This window comes from Aulostomus chinensis, chromosome 11, assembly GCF_037954235.1.
Source record: "Aulostomus chinensis isolate RoL2024-O1b breed Wild chromosome 11, RoL_Achi_v1.0, whole genome shotgun sequence".
Lineage (NCBI taxonomy): Eukaryota > Metazoa > Chordata > Actinopteri > Syngnathiformes > Aulostomidae > Aulostomus > Aulostomus chinensis.
In genome coordinates this window covers 17,241,930-17,262,054 of record NC_141330.1, presented here as the reverse complement: position 1 = coordinate 17,262,054, position 20,125 = coordinate 17,241,930, and the positions used below count along the sequence as shown (strand labels likewise).

The 20,125-nt window shown below is 41.0% G+C and overlaps 1 protein-coding gene across 4 annotated transcripts in view; it reads left to right on the top strand.

Annotated features, from left to right (window-relative positions):
- LOC147253650 (uncharacterized) overlaps positions 1-20,125 on the top strand; it is an 80,885-nt gene that overhangs the window by 15,125 nt on the left and 45,635 nt on the right. For 2 of the 4 annotated variants that reach the window (XM_086217327.1, XM_086217328.1), the window contains exon 2: positions 18,700-18,846. In XM_086217327.1, coding sequence (XP_086073453.1) covers positions 18,700-18,846 — 147 coding nt within the window. Of the gene's footprint in view, positions 1-647; positions 1,243-18,324; positions 18,416-18,699; positions 18,847-20,125 lie in introns of those variants that run through there. The other 2 variants (XR_015118420.1, XR_015118421.1) reach the window with 2 other exon arrangements.

The window sequence follows — 20,125 nt, the reverse complement described above, 5'->3', positions numbered from 1 at the left end:
GCCTCAAGTCGTCAACAAGTGAAGAAAAAATCAGATTATGATGAAGTCCAGTGGTGACCCCATAAGTACTGGCTGCTTGACCAGATGCATCCTCCCAACAAATCTTCACCCCAGCTGTGAGCTTTGCCTCTGTGCCTTTCATACTGGGCCAGCACTGACTCCACTGCTCTGCTTCCTTCTGTGTTTGCTTGCCTGTGAGCATCAAACCATTTCTTCCTCGTTTGACTCCAACCTGGGAGAACAGCTTTTTTCCCCATTTTAAGGGTGAAGGCACAGAGATCCAGCTACCCGCTGTCACTACTGTGGTCCAGCTGGTTTTGGTTCATCGGGTACCGCAGGCCCTTGCCAATATTTAGCCCATTCCCCACAAGTGCCGTCTCAGCTGGCCTTGATTGTCAACCATCACTACCATCAACCCAAACTGACCTCCAGTCCTTGGCTGACTTCTTTTTGTTGACTTCGGTCCCTTGGGACCCGTTTCTCAAGTCTGGCTTACAGGAGTTCCATTCTTTGGAGCGGGACCTACATCTCTTTCTGTCCTCAACATTGTCGTAGGCTCCCATTTGCCTGGCTCCACAGAAGCCCTTGCTTGTTCCACAGGCGACAGAGTTCATTAAACCCCATTCTCCTGTCCCATTTATTTCCAGCCCTGTTGCTGGTACCAGGCTGGACCCCCTGAGTAGCACCTCAGTTGACATCACCTCCTCCTGAACGGTGTCACCCACTGGGACTGGCTTCAATCAATGGTTTCCCATGCTTTGCCACCATCAAGCGTCTGGGCTGCATGACTGAGGCTTGTAAAGCCTCCAGGACCCTCCTGAGTTTTCCTACTAAGCGCCTGTTCAGCTGCCAGTCTATCGGCCTCAGTCACCTGCTCCCAGAGAGGTACCACTTCCAGAGAGGTGAACTTGTTAAATTCAAGACTCTGATCTGTTGATATTAGGTTGTAAAATGACACCAAAAGTGTTTGGTCTTTTATATGGTTGTCAGCTACTATTTGAGCCTCTAAAATACTGAAAAGTTACAATTAAACAAACCTTTTTTGATGTAAATACGCAGAGTAACGCTTCTTTGACTGGGAGGATGTGATGAATTTAACCCTAAGTATTAACCACAATCTCTGGGTCTGTCTGATATGAGAGGATTCAGCATAGACATCATTTTAGATTTGTATGAAAATTAAGTCAACTGGTCAACAGCACTGCTTGATGATTCTCCTCATCTCATTTGGCTGAAAGCGTGTGGAAGCTTTCTATTGACTTTGTGCAACTTTTCCATCTTCTTGACTCCGCATAGTTCTGTTTAAGGTGCGCTCAGCAAAATCAATGTTTAGCAATGACTGTCTAATCTGTCCACAGTCTGAGTTAATGGGTATTTCCCCCACAATAAACAGTCCAATCTCTCCCTCTAGTGGATGTTTTCTGTTAATGACTTTTCAACAGCACCCTTGACACAAGGCCAAGAGCTGAACATGACTGCAAAAATAATAGCTTGAATTTTAAGAGAATTGATGCAAAGATGAATTTGAAATTTGCATGTCTTTTGCTGGAGTCAAATTTAAGTTATATATTTCTCAGCTTCATGACCTACACAGATACACAGTGGAATATCGACATGATAAATGAAAAAGATGACGAGACAATGAGTATAGATTAATACAAACGTAGTTAAGACACAAACATGGTGACACACATGCATCGTACGTACAAAAACAGGGAACCTCCCCTTTACTTCGTTTGTCATAGTTTCCATCAGTTCATACTGATGAAACTTTGTGTTATGCCACGTTCATAACATGCTCAAAAGACAGCGTGATATTCCCAAACTTCATCACTACAGCAGATCTTCATCTTCTTGAATGAAAGTCTATATTTTTGGCCGACATGATGTCGTCATTTGCCTCGTCTCCTGTCATGATATATCCGGTGGCCTGGAATATAATGTTTGACAACGGTGATGAGATGCAAGTGGCCCCCGATGAAGCCTGAGATCCATATGAAGCAATCAACACCAGTCCAGAGGTCTGGTGGGATCCTCTCCGCTTTGACTATGTCAGAGTTTCTCAATCAATGACCCTTTACTCCCTTAGACTCTGATCAATATCCATCATTGGAGGAGATGAGATAACAGAGGAGTGAGCTCATCGCCTGTACACTCACAGGGGAAAACAGGATAAAAAAAGGATGCCTTTTTGGCAATCTCCCGCTTATGCACACAATTGTTCATTAACTGGAAATTTCACTTTTAGTGAAAAAAATAATCACCTTTTTTAAAAAAAAAAGTTCAAATACATATACTGTAGAATAAGTACGGACACAGACACACACAGCAAGACAAGGACATACTTTCCTCCTTGCTCTGTCTTCCCTTTCCAAACTAGACAACAAATCTATTTCCTCTGTGTTCTAATATAAGCGCCTCTTTCAATAACAAACAGATGATCATTACTTTACCTCCCTATGAATATTTAATGACAAACACACACACACACACACACCTCTTCAGTAAAATGAAAAATGAAAACTGCTGGACAGAGAGGGACAGAACGGGCTAAAAGGGAGGATACAAAGCGCTTAAGCCTTCTCGTCATTACGATGGCCCCTGGTACTCAGGGCCACAAAGGAATCCTTTAATTCCTCCCGCATTATGCGCTTCGGATACTTTCATGTCCTCCGTATGGGAGATGGAGGATGGGGATGGGGGATTTGCTGGAAAAATTCTAATATGTCTCTTGCTATGAAAAAATATGCACATACATTTAGCATTTAGATTCTCCAAGGGCAGAACAGATAAGATGGGCACATGTCAGCTACCATAAAGTGTGTGTGTGTGTGTGTGTGTGTGTGTGTGTGTGCTGCACGGATGTGTACATGTGACTTCTCATATTTATGCAGTGCTTAAATGGTTCAGCCTTTATTTGTACCCAGTTTTGTAAGTTACCGCACTAATAGTAATGATGTGGCACCTTTACCCTGGAATTGGAGAGGTCGTGTGTGCTAGCATGCTGAACAGACCTGAAGCATTAAACTGACACACTGGTTGACTCTTTGGCAAAGGTTAACTGGTTTCCTGTCTGTCTGGCTGATTGAGTGAGTGACTGGTCATTTGAAGTAGAGAGTGGCTGCTGGTTCAGTCGAATGGGAGCAAATGAAATAACTGGTGGGCGTGTTGGCATGTTGACTGGCTAATCTGATGACTGGCAGACTGGCTGGATAGTTGACTGGCTTGTTGACTGACTGGAGGATTAGCGAAGTGTCTGACCGGTAGATGCAATGACTGTCACTCCTGTCTGGATGGCTTGTTGGCCAACTGTCTGACTGGACTCATGGTGGTTGGTCTGACAGACTTCTAAAAAGTTGTTCTTTGGCTCTCCACCACAATCTGCAGATCCGAAGTAATTGATGATGAAATTTAAATTGATAGTAATCATCTTAGACTAGTAGCATCATTTTTGGGGGATAAAAATATAGGATGCATCAATATATCTTCATGTATGGGCTGATATTCACCTTGCTTGACTTTTTTCTACAAATACGATGGCATTCTGATGTTTTGTTGGGGGGGAAAATGGTAATTTTTATTATTTTCTTGATCCCCTGGCAAATAAAGAAAAATTAGAGCAACATTACAAAAAAACATCAGTTTTGGTTAAAAGCACTCAAAGAACCCTATCAGTATTGGCTGTTGAACAAATATTTTTAGATTTTAAACAGTGGAATTGATAGTGGCCCAGGACTTTATGTAGTCCATCCCTTGTAACAATAAGATTAGCTTTAACAAGGAATTAATAGACATAGGATTCAAAATGTTAAAATCGTACGTGTTTGTGTTAACTGAACGTTGTGCATGTCTTTAGCTGTTGTGACACAGTTTGACTTGGCAATCATTTTTTTTCAGCGCAAAACAAATATATCCTTGTCTGTATGCTGTCATTTGTGGGTGAGCAACTGTTAACTTGTCATTGCATAATGAACATTACTTTATTTATACATGATTTTTTTTTTCTTTTCAGTCCATCTTTAAAAGAGCCTTTCTTCAAAATAGAGTAAAATACACACATACATAGATATTTCACTGCAGGATGCCCCTCTATTATAGGTCAGTAGAATTCAGGATGAGTGTAATTAGGCAGAGACAGAAAGATGACTGGCAATATTTCACTGCTGTGGCCACAGGAGGGCACAGCAGGCTCATCTCCCACCCTGCTGCTTTATTAAGATGGAGACGACTCAGAAGGAGAAATGATATTCATATCTCTCTCTGTCTCTCTCTCTGTCTCTCTCTCTCTCTGTCTCTCTCTCTCGCTCTCTTGCTCTCTCTCTCCTCATTCTGCATGTATCTCCAGTCTTTATTGAAATCTCTTCTCTATTCAGACGTGTTCATAATTAATTATACAATTTGGGATCATTACACACACACACACACACACACACACACACACGCGCACACAGAAGACTTCATTATCTGGAACCTGCCTCTCACATTCACCACAGGCATACTGGGCTTGTCTCATCACAAGTCTTTAAACACTCACCATCTATTCAATAATACTACTCATCATTCCTCTCCAAAACATCACTTATTATTACACTGTTTACTTTTATTGACTACACGCTGAAGTTGCCTTTCAAAAAAGCACGACTAGATGTTTTATATTCGGCAGCAACATTATGTCTAATCTCTGAAATGTCAACAGTGTCAAAACAAAACCGACAACAATATATGTAAAATATACACTCATGCTGCCTTTACAGTGCTAATACTGTAACATTAAATCAGAGAGCTTGTAATTAACTCACATTAGGGAGTGAACTGACCAGTTGTCCTGTTTATAGGAGTGTCAGGACATTAGCAACTCCTCTCCGTATCATGCACTCAAGCTATGGCTTTATGCTTATTGAGGCTGTCGTTGGTGGTGATGTGCTTGAGTGCATTATGCTTTTGCTACTTTTGCTGCAACAGAATATAAGAGTATGTCTCCCTTCTGTTGCAGTAAAAGTAGCGCATGTGCTACAGCTGCTTGCTGATTAATTGTACATCTAACTTTTTTACAGTGCGCATCCTCTGATCCTGATATCTGTCAGTTTTGAAAGTTTACCACTTCGATTAAACCCCCCCAAGATTAAGGATCTGACTGCCTTCATAGGAGTTGCTGGACTGTTCGTTCCAGACTAGGCCGACCACTTTGTGATACTACAGTCAAGATTAATTTGCCCCGTTTCATCTTACACAGATAAATAGTACATAAGATATTATAAAACCTTTTGCACCTACACTTGTAACTAAAATGTGTCTTTAAAAAAAAAAGAAGAGAGAAATAACTTTTCTTTAACCCACTTCCATAACTCTTGTCTTCTGTGACAACTCAATTATAATGTGATGAATTTAGTCAGTATTAATTAAATTTTTCACGACAGAATTTTAAGTGAGGAAAGACGCAAGTCATTATCATAACACTCCCCATTAAGTTGTTTGTGTCTGTTTGTTTAGTCAATTAAATTTAAGGATGCGACTGAAACCGATTACAGTTACTTCTCACACAAGTGCTCTTACAGATCTGGAGGATGCAACACACTAAACTCAAAGAAGTACCTGACGTGTTTGAAGTGGGTCTGGTGTTTTTCGAAGGAATAGTTTATCTCAGTGTTTTACAAGCCTTCGCTCTAATGAAGATTAAGATATTGAAATGATCATAATAACGATGGTTTGTCTCGTTTCATCTCAAAGCTCGTGTAGTCTGTGTGACTTGGGCAATCTAAAACTTCATTGCAGTACATGCTCTTAACTGGTCTGCTTGAATGTGAATCAGTAGAAATAACCGGTTGACACGTGTGTGGTTTGACAGTTCGACTAACAGGCTGCTAATACTGATTTGTGTGAGATGGCTGAGATGATGCTAACAAAATTCCAGAATTATCTGATGGCAACGCTTTTAGGTGTGAGATGAGTCAAAGATTGCGCCGTTAACTTCATGTGCAGGTACACCACAGCCTTTGCATACACACATTAATAGCTTGTCCTTATAAACCATCATTGTAGGGGTTTTTAGTCCTAATCTAGGTAAGCAGGTTTTATTTATGGGTATGAATAATTGAGTATCTATTAGAATATCCCTCACTCATGCATTGATGGAGGTACACATTAATATTTCAAAATATTAGTGAGACCTGGCTTTACAAGTCTTCTCTCTATAAAATTTAAAAGTCCATTTTTCTTGACAGGTCAGCCTCATGTCACTCTAAAACATGCATTTGAATGATCATGGTGACAAGAACATTAGTGAAATCCGGCTTTACATGACATCCATTTTATGTCCATGCCAGCCATATATTAGTGTGTTTCACTGACCACGGGGATGTGCAGACAGACACTTACTTCCAGCCAGGCCTTTTGACTATTTGTTGTCTGGTGTGTTTATGAATTATAGGTGACAACCGTGCAACAATACAAATGTAGATGGACGGAAAAGAATTCGACAACAGCACTCCTTTAAGTTACGGGATTAATTAGAGTTCATTATAATTCTGCTATAATTCTTTTAATCAAAGCAAAGGTTTTTTTTCCTTTTAAAAAAATACTGCACAAAAATGATCATTTTTCCATTCACTGTTTGATATCTTGAATTCATGAAGACTTTTTTTTCCCTCTGCAGACAGAAACCAGAATTAAGATAGTAATAGCCACATCCTTTGTCCTGGGAAACTCATGGAGGCCGAAGCAAAACTACACAAAATTTCAGTTTATATAACTCTGAAGCGCATCATCCAGTATAATCCAAGTCACAATATAGTCCCATGACCGATACTTAACGGATTATTTGAGTTGAGCTACTGTAAGACACCAAAATGTCAGAGGTGATCCAGACATCTTGTGGTGAGTACATGATAAACGATAAATACAAACAACCTTAAGATTCGGATCAGTCAACAGAGTGATGAGGAGCATGTGAGTGCAAGAGGAGCATGTCGCACAAATCAGGATATTTAAGAAATATATTATGTTGTCTGTCAACATAAAAGAATTTATTTCCCAAATTTGATAAAGGAGGAAAATTGACATGAGAAGTTCCAATATCGAGGAAACATTTGAGGATTTTTTTAGCAGGTTGTTCTCGTAATGAAAAGCTAAATTTTATTTTCAGCGTTATACGAGATATTAGTATTAGTTTTTTTTCTTTGCGCACTTCTAAATCTGGTTGGTTGCTTAACTTAAAAGAACAAGTGGGTTTTATTTCTTTGACTATGTGAAGCATCCTCTTATTAACAATATTAATATTATGGTGTATATAAAAATGTAACGGTATGTAAGTTTATACAAGTAGAAAAATTAACTGATACTGATTCAAATCGCAAACACACAACAAAAACAGCTCTTTCATTATCCAGTGAGTTGCAGTGTGCATGTCAGGCCTCTTTTGATGTGCTGTCTGTGTGTTTCTGTACTTGCAAGTGCCTGCAAGTGCATAATTATAAGTGGGAAAGTGTGATTGCAAGCATTAGTGTGTCTGTGTGTGTGTGGCAAGTGTACATGCCTTTATATCGGTGTGTGTGTATGAGAGAGATGGCAGCTGCTGTCATGCAGTGGGCTGACAGTAGTTAAAGACAGCACAGATGTGTGTGTAACAGGCCCACTGTCACTTCCCTCCCTGTGTTATTTTACTTCTCTCTAATGGGCTTTATTTCATTGTCAGCTGGCAGTCTTCCTCCGCCTCCCTTTCCTTTCTTTTCCTCCCTTCGTTCCTTCCTTCCTCGTTTTCTCTCCAGACACATTACAGGCTGCCTTTGGAGAACAGCAGAGGGCCAGAGACCCCCTGCCAGCCATAATAATGTGGTAAAACAAGCCGACAGGTAGAGTGTGTGTGTGCGCGTGGATATGTGTGCACATCCACATTTGTTTGAGTTTGTGAATTCACAGGCATGTGCGTCGATGTGTGTGTCCGTTTGTCTTCATGCCATGCGTATGTCTTCCTCTGTGTGGATTTTTCCGTGTGCTGGAAAACCTATCAAAGCCCCCCCCCCCCATTAAAAAGCCTTCTGTGGCACATTATTAGCCCCCGTTACAAGGGCAATCTATCTTAGTGCAAACTAAAGGGGAAGGAGACGAGAGGAGAGCCGGGCATCGGAGTGGTGGGGGAGATCCCTGTCAGCTCAGAGAACATTAGCTGTCCCAGAGTGCTTGTAGCCGCAGCAGGTGTGCTTGACCCTCCAGGACCCATCAACCTCTCTCTCTCTCTCTCTCTCTCTCTCTCTCTCTCTCTCTCTCTCTCTCTCTCTCTCTCTCTCTCTCTCTCTCTCTCTCTCTCTCTCTCTCTCTCTCTCTCTCTCTCTCTCTCTCTCTCTCTCTCTCTCTCTCTCTCTCTCTCTCTCTCTCTCTCTCTCTCTCTCTCTCTTCCCCCCCCCCCCCCTCCTTAGCTGGGGAAGCACAATCGCAATGAATATCTGCACAAACTGCTGTACACAACTCAGACACACACATAAAACCACTACCACCCACTGAGACAATAACTCCTTAAATCATCCGCAGGGAGATGAGGTTGTTGCATTTCTCTGAGTAATGTTTGGTGTTGCTATATTATGAGTTTAAAGACAGAAAAGCAGAGTAAAAACAGGAATGGGTCTGTCTTGGCTTTTTTAGGGGATTTTGATATGACGTGTGGTTCCTGAGGGCAGATCCTGGAAAGATGAGGGGTGAAGTCAGCACAGAGACCCAAGATACATTTAGACAAAGTAATCGTGTAGAGTAGAAAAGAAAATCTAAAATGTGAAGAGAAATTGTCACATTGTAGTTGCAGAATTGAATGTAAAAATGATATAAAGGGGCTCCGTAATCCACATAGTGGGTCAATCAATGCTTTTACACCTACATGCGGTATCTGGTTCTCTACTGAGCAGCCCTCTTTATTCCACCCATTTCTAACAGTTTCATAATAAATCTTGCAAGTCCTCTGAGTGTTTCCTTAGATCCTGAAGTTCCTTTTACAGCATTGGTTTGTCATAACCTGAGATTTTATAGAAATGAACAATACACACATGGCACAAATTGAAGTTTCTTGTGCCGATGAATTATTTGTTGGGGCTCATATTCATTATGACTGCTCTCCACACACCTCACATATTATCACATCACTTTGCATTTTGACTCCTTTATTTTGCTTCAGAAAAGCCGGGTGCTCAATTGAAAAGGTTCAGCTTTTATTCAGAATACCTTTTTGTATTGCTATTTAAGTGATTTAACCTCCTTTTTTTTCCCAAAGCATTTTATTAGCCGGCTTTTACTGTCTGCAACCACAAGCAGATTCTGAGGGGAAGTGGGAGAAACACGATGGGGTGAGCTCGAGTGAACGGAGACAGAGGGAAGAGGTGGGGGGTGAGAGATGGATGTAAATGTGGAATAATGTAGCGGGAGTGAATTTGCATGGTCAAATGTCAAAAAAATGAAGCCTTCCCCTGAGCCTTGTCAGGAAAAATAACATAAGTGGTGCGCTCCAGCACTGGCATGCCATTAGCGGTTAGTTCTGCCTGTCATCAGTTACTGAAAAGAAGAAATGGCCGTCATTATCTCCAAAAAATGGACTTGGAGAGATGGATACACCCCCTTCCTCGCTGTGACAAAGAGGCATGTGCACATTGTCAACGAATGTGCAGAGGGAGACTCACCTGTGTGTGTGTGTGTGTGTGTGTGTGTGTGTGTGTGGCGCACATCACACAGAAATTAAAAAGCATATATATTGTAATTCACTTCAGACTTACAGTGCACATACACAGACACTTAAAATCATTGTTTTCATTTTGTGAATTCCCAGGAGCAACGATGTCAGGCGGAGGAGATGATGTCCAAATGTTAAACTTGGAGTTTAAGCTATGATTGTTGACATTGCTTGTTGTTTGCTGAATATATCAATGCTCTTTCTGTTTAGAATAACTTAATTTTCAGAAATGTAATGTCCGTTAACATGCTGCATAGCTGGGGAATAACAGACCAGGCAAAAAATTAAATATGCTACAAGAGGAGAAGGAGGACAGTGGGTAGAGGATGAGGATTGAGTACAAGTGTGAATAAGACGAATCATAAATTTCTTTTGATATTCACTCGCACTCATGCACACTTGCACACACCATGGTTCAGCTCTCTGCTGGAAGGAGGCTCTGGCAAGCAATTATATAATGAGCTTAAAGACCATAAAATCTGCAGTAGCAAGGACAATTAGCCATTACATTCCATGGTACTGATAGCCACACGTTGGTTTTTGAAGATAAAAAAAGAAATCCTCTCACTGTTACATTGTCTGGACACCATGTTGAATTGTCTTAACAAGCATAGACAATTCAATTATTCTTATTTCTTTATTTATATGAGTTTTTTAAGGGAAAGAAGATATCTCAGTATTTGCATATTGTAACAATCACTGGCGTACATTCAAATAAATCAGAGACAAGTTTACTTTGTTATGCAGCAGCTTTGTGCCATCCCTTTAATTTGTCCTTGAAAATATTGCTCCTGACATTCAAGAATGCAATTTCCATATGGCAATGAAACAGGCTGGGTAACAATAGCAGAAAACGGCATATAGGTATGTATTGAGGAGAAGTCCATGAATTTTAAGACTGGGAATATATTGAGAAGCCTGGCACCAGACAATGAGAGATAGGGGGAGAGGGAGAGAGAGAACAACCGAGCAAGAGATCAGCATGGCAGCTAATGTAATGAATAATATCTCAAGTGTAAATCCAGCCAATTGAACCCAGGGCTGCCTTCTCCCTCTAGCTAGGCTAAATGAGTTTCCATGGGAATGTGGATGAAAGGAGCGCAGACGTCTAGGTCAGGCATATTGGAGAGGAAGAGGCAGGGAAGGGCTGGGAGTATGAAATAGAGTCCTCAGGGTCTGGTTTGGAGAGATTTGCACTCATGCTAAGCCACTTCAGATTTGAGTGGAGGGTCTAACAGCCTTAGACTTGAGCATCAAGGTATGTGTGTAGGTCTGTTGTTGAGCTGTGTAAGCACTGAGGGCAGAATGTGCCCCAGAAGGGGTGAGAGAATTTCATACAAGTTAGGCCTGCCCTGTGTTCCATTCAGCGTATTGTTGGTGACAGCGCTGCTGAGTGGACGGTTGCTGTCGAGAGAGACAAATACACTGATAGGACACATTCTTTACTCAAGTAAAAGTACTGAGACTTTTCCAAGGAAGTCATACTGATTCAACACCTTTACTCAAGGAAAGTAGAAAAAGTAGAAGCTCTTAACATTAAAAATAATTCTACCAGTAGTTTTGTAAAAATAAAAGACTAGGGCTGGGCAATATACCAGTAGAAATGATCGTGTGTGTGTACATGCATATCATATAGCCTTAGGTTTTGATATCAGCGTATCCTGATTAGAGCAAGTGTTGTCTTTCTCTTTTCAAGGCTACATTACAGTAAAATGATGTAATTTCTGAATTTACCGGGTTGCTGGCTGTTACAATAATTATCTTTATCCACAATAGTGCTTATTTCATTGTTAGTATTTTCTGAAAGAACCAGTTGTCGTGATGCAACTGAGCCATTGAGGTATTTGGTTGAAAATATGGTGATATTTAATTTCTGCATTGTCCATTCATAATCATCATGGGTGGCACTGAGCCCAGGGTGCAGCAGGCGCAGGAAGAGGTGGGGCTTTCTATACGAGGTGCTCGCCTACATATTGGTGTTATCCACGATCCAAATCTTCGTTAAAACTTGCTATTTCCAGTGTGTTATTACTAGCTAGACAGCACAGAGATTGTTGATTCTGCGTAGGGAGAGGGGCTCTGAAAATGACTGCACACAGAAAGCAGAAGAGGTGGAGAATACTCACTGAAATAATGACCGAATGGCAAACCTGTAGTGGTGTTCTAGTCAACTATTCTAAGGTGTAAACAAGCGCCTGTTCTCTGTGGTGCTGTAGGCTCCGTTTTGACCGAGATTGTGTGCCTTCACGACAAGGTGATGAAGTTCAAATGCATCACAACTAAAGTTACGAGCCTCTTTTGAAATTGTAGTTCAGGTATGTGTGGTGAAATGAAGTAGATAAAAGATGAATACATACTGAAATAAGGTTCTTATACATGAGATATTTACTGCATAATTTCTTTCCACATCTATAAATACAGCACTGCATAATGTTTTTAGCTTCTCCTCTTGTATTTCCTCCTTTTCAATATTGTCTCAAGCTTGATTTAATTTAAAGTCCGTGTCACAGCTGCCATTAGGAACCTGTCTGCAGCACTTTGGGAGCTGCGGTGACCAAGTTCAAAGTGACACATCTAGGACGTGTGAGCTGCACATTACCTTGACACAGTTTGGCTGTAGAAATTAGCCGCTGTCTGAATTATTAAAATAACAAGGGACATTTCATGTGATTGGGCAGGGAGATACCCCCCCCCCCCCCCCACACACACACACACCCCTGCAATTCTAATTGTCCACTTTAACTAGTTCCTTTGAGCCTTCAACATCAGTCAATGTAAAGTCCTGGTTTGCAGATTTCTTCACTCCCATTAGGGAAGAGGAATGAGTCCTGGCTGTCCATTGAGCCCACCTCATTTATTATAATGACCTGCCAGGCCCAGACATGAACATGTTAAAGTTATAGGAGAGTGGGACATGACAGGTGCACACAACCTTGTCAGATCTGTGTAGGTCTCGTTAGAACATACAGATTCTCTTCTCTGAAAAGACAGACAGGCAGGTAGGTAGCCAGTACGTGTCTCCCTGTAAGGAAGAAGAAAGTCATCCCTAGATTCTTAATGATGTAAATATCAATGTGTATTCAAATGGCATGTAAAATGTATGCAAAAGTACATTTTATTGTAGCTTTTCATTCAGATTGAGTGAAACTGAAGACACACTGACGAGCAAAGGAGCCATGCGTACATTTCTCCCACTGAATATGTGAACGGAATTATGTTTAATGGTGACACTATTTGATGTGACACACATGGTTGACTAAGTTTAAAATGCCATTCATAATGTCCTGTCGCGCTCTTTTTTTGGGGGGGGGAAGGGGGGTTAAATGTTAACTGTCAGTTGCACAGGAAAAAGTCAACTTCAGACTATGGATGACTAGATTTGCAGGAAAAGGTTGGAGCTGAAATATATATATTTGATTTTAAATTAAGGGTTTTGCACACCGTGCTGTGTGAGTGCTTACAGTTACTTAAACCTTAAATATATTAAATCTCAAGAAATATAAAAGAGACCCCACAAATAAGAGAGTGTGCTCAAATGATCTAATGTCATAAAAATGCCATATTGAACTATCGTAACCTGTTCATTAGAGAAGAGGAAATGGTTAGGTACAATTTTAAGGGGATAATATTGTCCTCACCAATGTAGGCACAGAGTATTTGTCTTGTAATTTAAAATTGTCCTTCAAGAGGCGACACTGCAGAATTATGAATCCTTGACTACTGCAATTACTGCTGAAATGTTCACCTGGTGAGGAATACTCCTGTACATCCAAGGCAGCACAACACGGACCCTCGCTCAGCAGTTCAAGTCAGACCCGGAGTGGTGTTATTGTTTCAGTCACTAGCCGAAGCCTGTGACCACGGGAGCGTGTTGGAATGTAAATAGTTGTCGAATGTGGATGGTTTCACCGCAGCACTGCTGGAGCGCTTGAGGTGGACTGATCAGATAAAAGAGCTCCAGATTTGATTTTGAGAGCTACATGTCCCGCTCCCTCGCTGATTTGCTTCTGCACGGACACCCCTCCACCATGACTTGCTCTCACCCAGCAGGAGAGATCACATGTGAGAGACGCACTCAAACTACTTCCACTTCCTAACTAGATTGGGCTTCTACAAAAGCGAGCGACTTCATGATGCAACCAGTTGAACTTGGTAAACTCATACACCGATTTTGAATGGATTATATTTTTGCTTTTTCTCTCCCTGTATTCAGTCGAACAAGAGTGACAATGTAGAAACATCCACTTTGAGAAGCTTTAGCAGACATGTAACTGATAGAAATGTGTGGAGTATGAATAGTGACATCATCTGGAGAATTTTGCACAGTTGGGAATTGTGATTTTTTTTTTTTTTTGCGGTCTGCCAGGAAAAGAGTGGAATTTGTGTATGTTTAATTAATTTCTACCAAAAATCAACTATATTTTCTATAAATTATTTCACAGCAGCACGAGATCATTTGTCAAGGGTCTGTTTTGTTCATTTTAACCCCTTACAAAGATGCTAATTGACTACAGTAGTATCTTTGTGTTTGATTGATAAATGTTTGTACAATCATAATTCTGTAAGGCAAGGTGGGGACCAAGGTGGCAGTGGTAGTGGTGGGGGTGGCCCAAGGTTACAGAAATGACATCAGGGGAGCTCAACTGCAAAAGTTTGGGAACCACTGCTTTATGCAGTCAAAGCGCACACATGTAGTCCTCCTAAGTCAGCATAATGGAGCCCTGTCTTTACATTCTGCCTTAATCTCTTGCTACTCTTGGTAGCTGTGGAGCCATGTAAAGGACACACATAAAAACAGGAGCACTTTGAGTTTTTTTTTTTTTTTTTTTTTGCTCCCTGAACCAACATCCAAACTGGACTCTATAATCCTTTGCCATTCTTTTAATCATCTGACACCCAGAGAAGGCAATATCTATTTTCATCTACTCCTGATAGGATCTCCTTAGGATTTAAAGAGGGGCCGCAGCATGCTGTGCCCAGCAGCTCAGCTGTGATCTGGGGCTTTGGGGAGTTCTCATTAGGCGTTAGCGGCCCCTAGATCGAAGAAACCCAGTTCTGGCTAGTGGATTTTTAATCCTCCTATGGCCTGTGTTGGGAGATGGAGTTATTTAGGGCCCTTTGATTAGTCTTGCAGCTGCACTTTGATTAAGAGAACTTCTGAAGATCGAGCTACTGGGCTGTAATTTGGAGGTGGAGGAAGTGTGTGGAGGTGGCGTGGGCGATTATTTATGTTGTGTGTGTGTGTGTGTGTGTGTGAAAATGGCCGTGTCCAGGCATTTATGTGAAGAGTATATGAGGGTGAACAAATACGTTGTGGATATGTGTGAATTAAAGCATGTCTGAATGTGTGTTTAAATGTTAGAAAGCTGTCCACCTCCTGCAGTAAGACTCTTAAAGCTAAAAAGCAATGACAGACATGGACAGAGTGATTGAAAGACAGAATGACAAAGGGATATGGACAAGGCCAAAAAGCTTTAATGCTCACAGCAAATTGATATTTGGCATCTCCTCTGTTCTGTGCTGGTTCAAACCACTTGGTAATAAAGCCAGGCTGGCCTGTCAGGTTGAGAGTGGTACCATCCAGGGCCAGGGCTGTGCTTCAGATGTGGAGGAGGGATTGAGCCATACTTTGTACTCCTACGCTTCCCTTGGCCCTTTGAAGTGACTGTACAAAGATCAGTGGAAAATGGGAAACTGGATAAAGGAAAACTCATGTTTGATACATTGACACATATTTGACTGAAGCTTCCAAAAAGGACAAAATACACATTTGCTCACAGGTATACATCCATGCACACATGCAGGCTCCAGACCCCACATATGAAGCTGCACACACTGCACAGGATGTTACATTGGCTTATTACACACTAAAACTGCCTATAACCCCCAACCCTCACTAAAGTCTTACATTATGTCTTCATCTTCCCTCATTTGCCTTGATAGCTTTTTGTCACCGAAAGGGATTTAAATCCCTATAATGGGATTGAATGCATTTCCTCATAACATATGGAAGATGCGGACACACTTTGTACTTCTTTCCATGTGATGAAGTAATTTGACATAATGCATTCCATAGCCCCTCACCTTCATCTGAACCAGAACAGCTGAATACCTGAGTCTTTATCACCCAAATTGTCCTTCCTTTTCCAAAACACACATGTTCTCAAGCTCTTTAACTGAAATTGGACCTCAAAAAGGAAGATGATTGTGCCTACACACACACACACACACAAAATCTAGTACAACCATTTAGTAGTATAATAGTAGGTTAGAGATTGGTCGACATTGCTGATTTTACCTATTTGTGGTGAGAAAGCTGGCTCTGAGCTGTAGAGAATAAAAATGGAGAGGTAATAGAGACCCAGTCATATAGAAAGATCGACCACTGGGACGTTCAGTGGCTTGGAATGAATTACGCTGCCTGGAAAATATGCATCGGTAATTGAGGGAAAATGCATAAAATCTAATTAAAATCCTACAAAACCAAATGACTCATAATGAAAACTCTGACTTCTTTGGAGTTGAAAACATTAATTGGAGAATATTAATTCTGTACATTTTCTGTCAACACTTTGACTATAATCATTTAAGAGGCATATCGCAAGATGAAAGTCACTCGTACACTGCCTCCTGTACTGCCCCAAACGGCGTCACATTCCAGCACATAATGATCAAAAATAACACAACCCCACTAAAAATGATAAACAAATAAAAAGTTTACCATTAGCTTCAACTCTTGTCGTATCTTCATTGCCATTACCTTTGCAATCATGACACCAAAGGTCATATAGCACGTGATATTTCGTGACTACAACAAATTGTCTCACCTCACCGCATGAGAGAAGCCAAGTGAAGAAGATGAAGATGTCCTGCTGCCGCAGCAGTAGTCGAGAAGAGCGTACACAACAGCTCTTTCTTAAACTGTTTTCAGATGTAGCAAGCAAAAATGGGACAGTGGCTTGTGATTAGCCCTAATCTGGAGAGGGAGGACTGGTAAGAAAGTAATTCAGGAAAAGTTTTGAAGATAAGATCATGCTTGTTGATCATTTAAGATTAATTACTTACAGGTTTTGTGGCGATGAAGACGAAGACCCATTTTTGTAGTTTAAAGTCAGGTGCTGTGTTCTAATTTCATGTAATGCCATGTTGATCACATACACGATTAACGCGAAACCGCAAAGCAGCACTTCAAACCTCCGACAAAAGGTCAGTTGACCAATAACAACGCTAAATCACACCAGTCGAAGTTCACCTACTGTAGCAATGAAGCTGGATTTTATAGGAGGCCAATGCTTGAAACGCTTAGTGTGTCAGTTTGTCATGAATATGCAGCAACACAGGCAATTAACTGCTAATAAACACACAGTTTGAACTTGTGCATGTTTTTTGTTTGCTTTTGTGAATTTTTATCAAGCACTTCTTTTTTTATCTACTTAAAAGGACAAGCGGTTCCTGTTGTCGTAACTGAACTGGAGATGATCATAGAAAAGTATCAGTGAGAGACGATGTCAGTTTGGGTGAAATCGGTAACTTCTTGAAAAGTAGGGTAGAATGATCATACTCGGTTAAATATATAAGTAAAAACAATCAAATCTGGCAAAAATATACAGAATATGATCCACAGAAAACAGACTCGGGCATCATCATTTAAAAAAGTGAGATTATTGGAGAAATGTGTGGGATTGGATTTCTGTCAGAACACAGTTCTTTTTGTCTTTGTTAAACGTTCCCCTTCCTTTCTCCCTTTTTTGTAAATGATATGAAGTTGAGCTTTTAATTTCTTTTCCTCCCTTTCAAATGAATAATGAAATTCAAATCATTATGCAAAGTATTTGTTTACTTTAAGATATCTGTAATTATAAAACATCTTGGTCGTTTTTTTTTTGTTTTTTTTGTGTCACTAGATTTTAGCTCCAAAGAAACAGAGTAACAAGGTCACAAAGGAAAAACAAAACAAAACAGCAAGACAAATTCCAATCAGCATGAACACAACATTCGCAATAAAACCTTGGTCAGACTTTCATCATGAATCTATTGTGTCTTGGCAATATCTCTGTTGAATAGAGGGTCATCACTGCGTTACCAGGGTTGAAAGTCAAGAGATACTTTGGTTTCTAGTGCAGGGATGTCACCATTGTGGAGATATGAGGCTAAGCAGTCAGCAGGCCCCGCCACCTTAGCTTTGATTCCAGGGCTAAGTATGTACAGATATCGAAGGTGTTGACACTTCGCCCTCTAAGCCCCATTTCTTTTCCCTTGGATCAGTGAGGCTCACTGATAGCAGATTATCTCTGTGGCATTTTGTGGCCCAGTTGGCACCCTCATTTGTTATCTGCTCACAGATACACCCAGGTTCAGTGTGTGTCGGTTGAGAGAAATGTCGCAGGAGAACATCTTAGACATATTCACATCATCTCTTTATTCGATGGATTGTGTGGATGTTTGGGAAGAAATGAAGTCCACCAAAACCACCACCTGTACTTCCCTGGAACTTTCAAAATTATATGTAGGGTAGAGGAGTCAAGTAAAATCTTTTTTTTTTTTTTAAAGTAGATCCATCATATTCAACAATGCCATTGAATCGTATTTATTTACCAGCTTAGAACTTCTCATAACAGATATCCATGTTCCGAGACTGACTCTGGAGTGGCTGGGAAGCTCTCAGATGATACAGGAAATCTAAAGTGTTTCTCTCATCTCAACATTAGTGTGAGTATGCGCTGTTTTTCCAGACCTTTCTAACTGTGGGTACTGTAAATGGCTCTCTTTATCTTGAAGAAACGGCTCCCCTCTGCCGTGTAGAGAACAGAACTCTTCTTCTTGAGACACCCAACACGAAAGGACCATAGAAATGACTATCTCTGATTCAGATGTCACAACAATTTCCAAATGGATCAGAGCCTCCACTGGGCTCCAGAAGTTTATGACTGAAATCTTGTGTGTGTGTGTCTGTGTGTTTTTCCTGACCATCCATGTGTGACATTGTTTTACAGGTATCCTTTGTGGGCACGTGGCTTGATGCGTTTGTTATTTCAGAACAGCATTTGCAGCCGTTATTAACATCAGGAGGGAAGCACAGCCCTACGCCCATTGCTCATCAACACAACACGGATAATGCAGCTCAGTTAGAGCAATCAGAGGTATGGTTGATCATAACATTGTGGATAGAAACGGTTTTAATGTCTGAGTGTATGGATAGCCTTCTAGCATCAGTATACTGTGCAGTACCCCTTTTCTGCTCCAAATGATTCCTTTCCATGACAGATATTAGAGTTCAGAGACAACAGTAAGTCTCCCTAATATGACTGAAATTGACTCTCTAGAACTCAGGTACACCTTGACAGCCTCTTCATGAATATCACACACAGAGGAGGAGACGAGGGGCACCCTTGTGAATTTACAATGCCCACCTTGAACACACTTGTCTTAATGCCAAGAATGTGAAGCCTTACAGCAGCATCCGCTCCACCGTGAGCAATCACAACACCCTCCTACCTTTGGGGTCTTAAACCTTGATTCACAGCATGATTGAAGACTAAATTACAATTCACAGAATCATGAAAGCCAAAAACCGAATCCCCTGTTCCCTGCTGAGGAGAGACCCTGCACTGAAACACATTTCTCAAGGATTAATAGTGCCACGACTTTGCTAAATGCACCTGTGCTCCACTGATTTTGCCTGCACAGCCACACTTTATCAAGCACACCCAAACACATGGTACCACTTCACTATGTCTGAACATTTTGTAACCTTTGATTCTGTCACTCTCTGGAGTTTGTAGTCTATATTTTTCACAACTTCCTCTGTGAAGGGTGAACAGCATGTTTGTACATCGGTAAAGTTTGTCTGAAATGAGAAACATGTCAGACCCAATTAAAAGGCAGCACTGGTGTCGCCTGACACAAAGTGACAGAATTCAGACTCGGTAAACAAAAATAAGAGCATCCAAACATCCCAAAGTAGTTCATGCTTAATGTGTTATCTTTTTTCCCCCCACTCACAGTATGTGTCCTCTTGCTCCTGTGTTACTTTGATATATGTGGTTGACTCTCTGGAGTGCTGACGAGCCTTTGATACTAGAAGGGCACAAAATAATATCTTCCCTTTGAAAAACAATTTCAGGGAGATGGGATCAGTATAAATAGGCCTTTTTATGTGCACCAGGGGCCGATGTGAATCTGATGGGGAACTTGTGATAGGCTTTTTTAAATGGCAATGCAAAATTGATGAGTGGAGGGGCCTGGGCTGTTGTCGCGTGGATGGAGATGTGACTGCATAAGGACATCAAGGCCTGACACACACAGACACACACACACACACACACACACAGGCGCGACACATACACACGCGCATACAACATTGCAGATGCATGCAAATGTGGATGTGCACAAAACACACACACACACACACACCCTAAT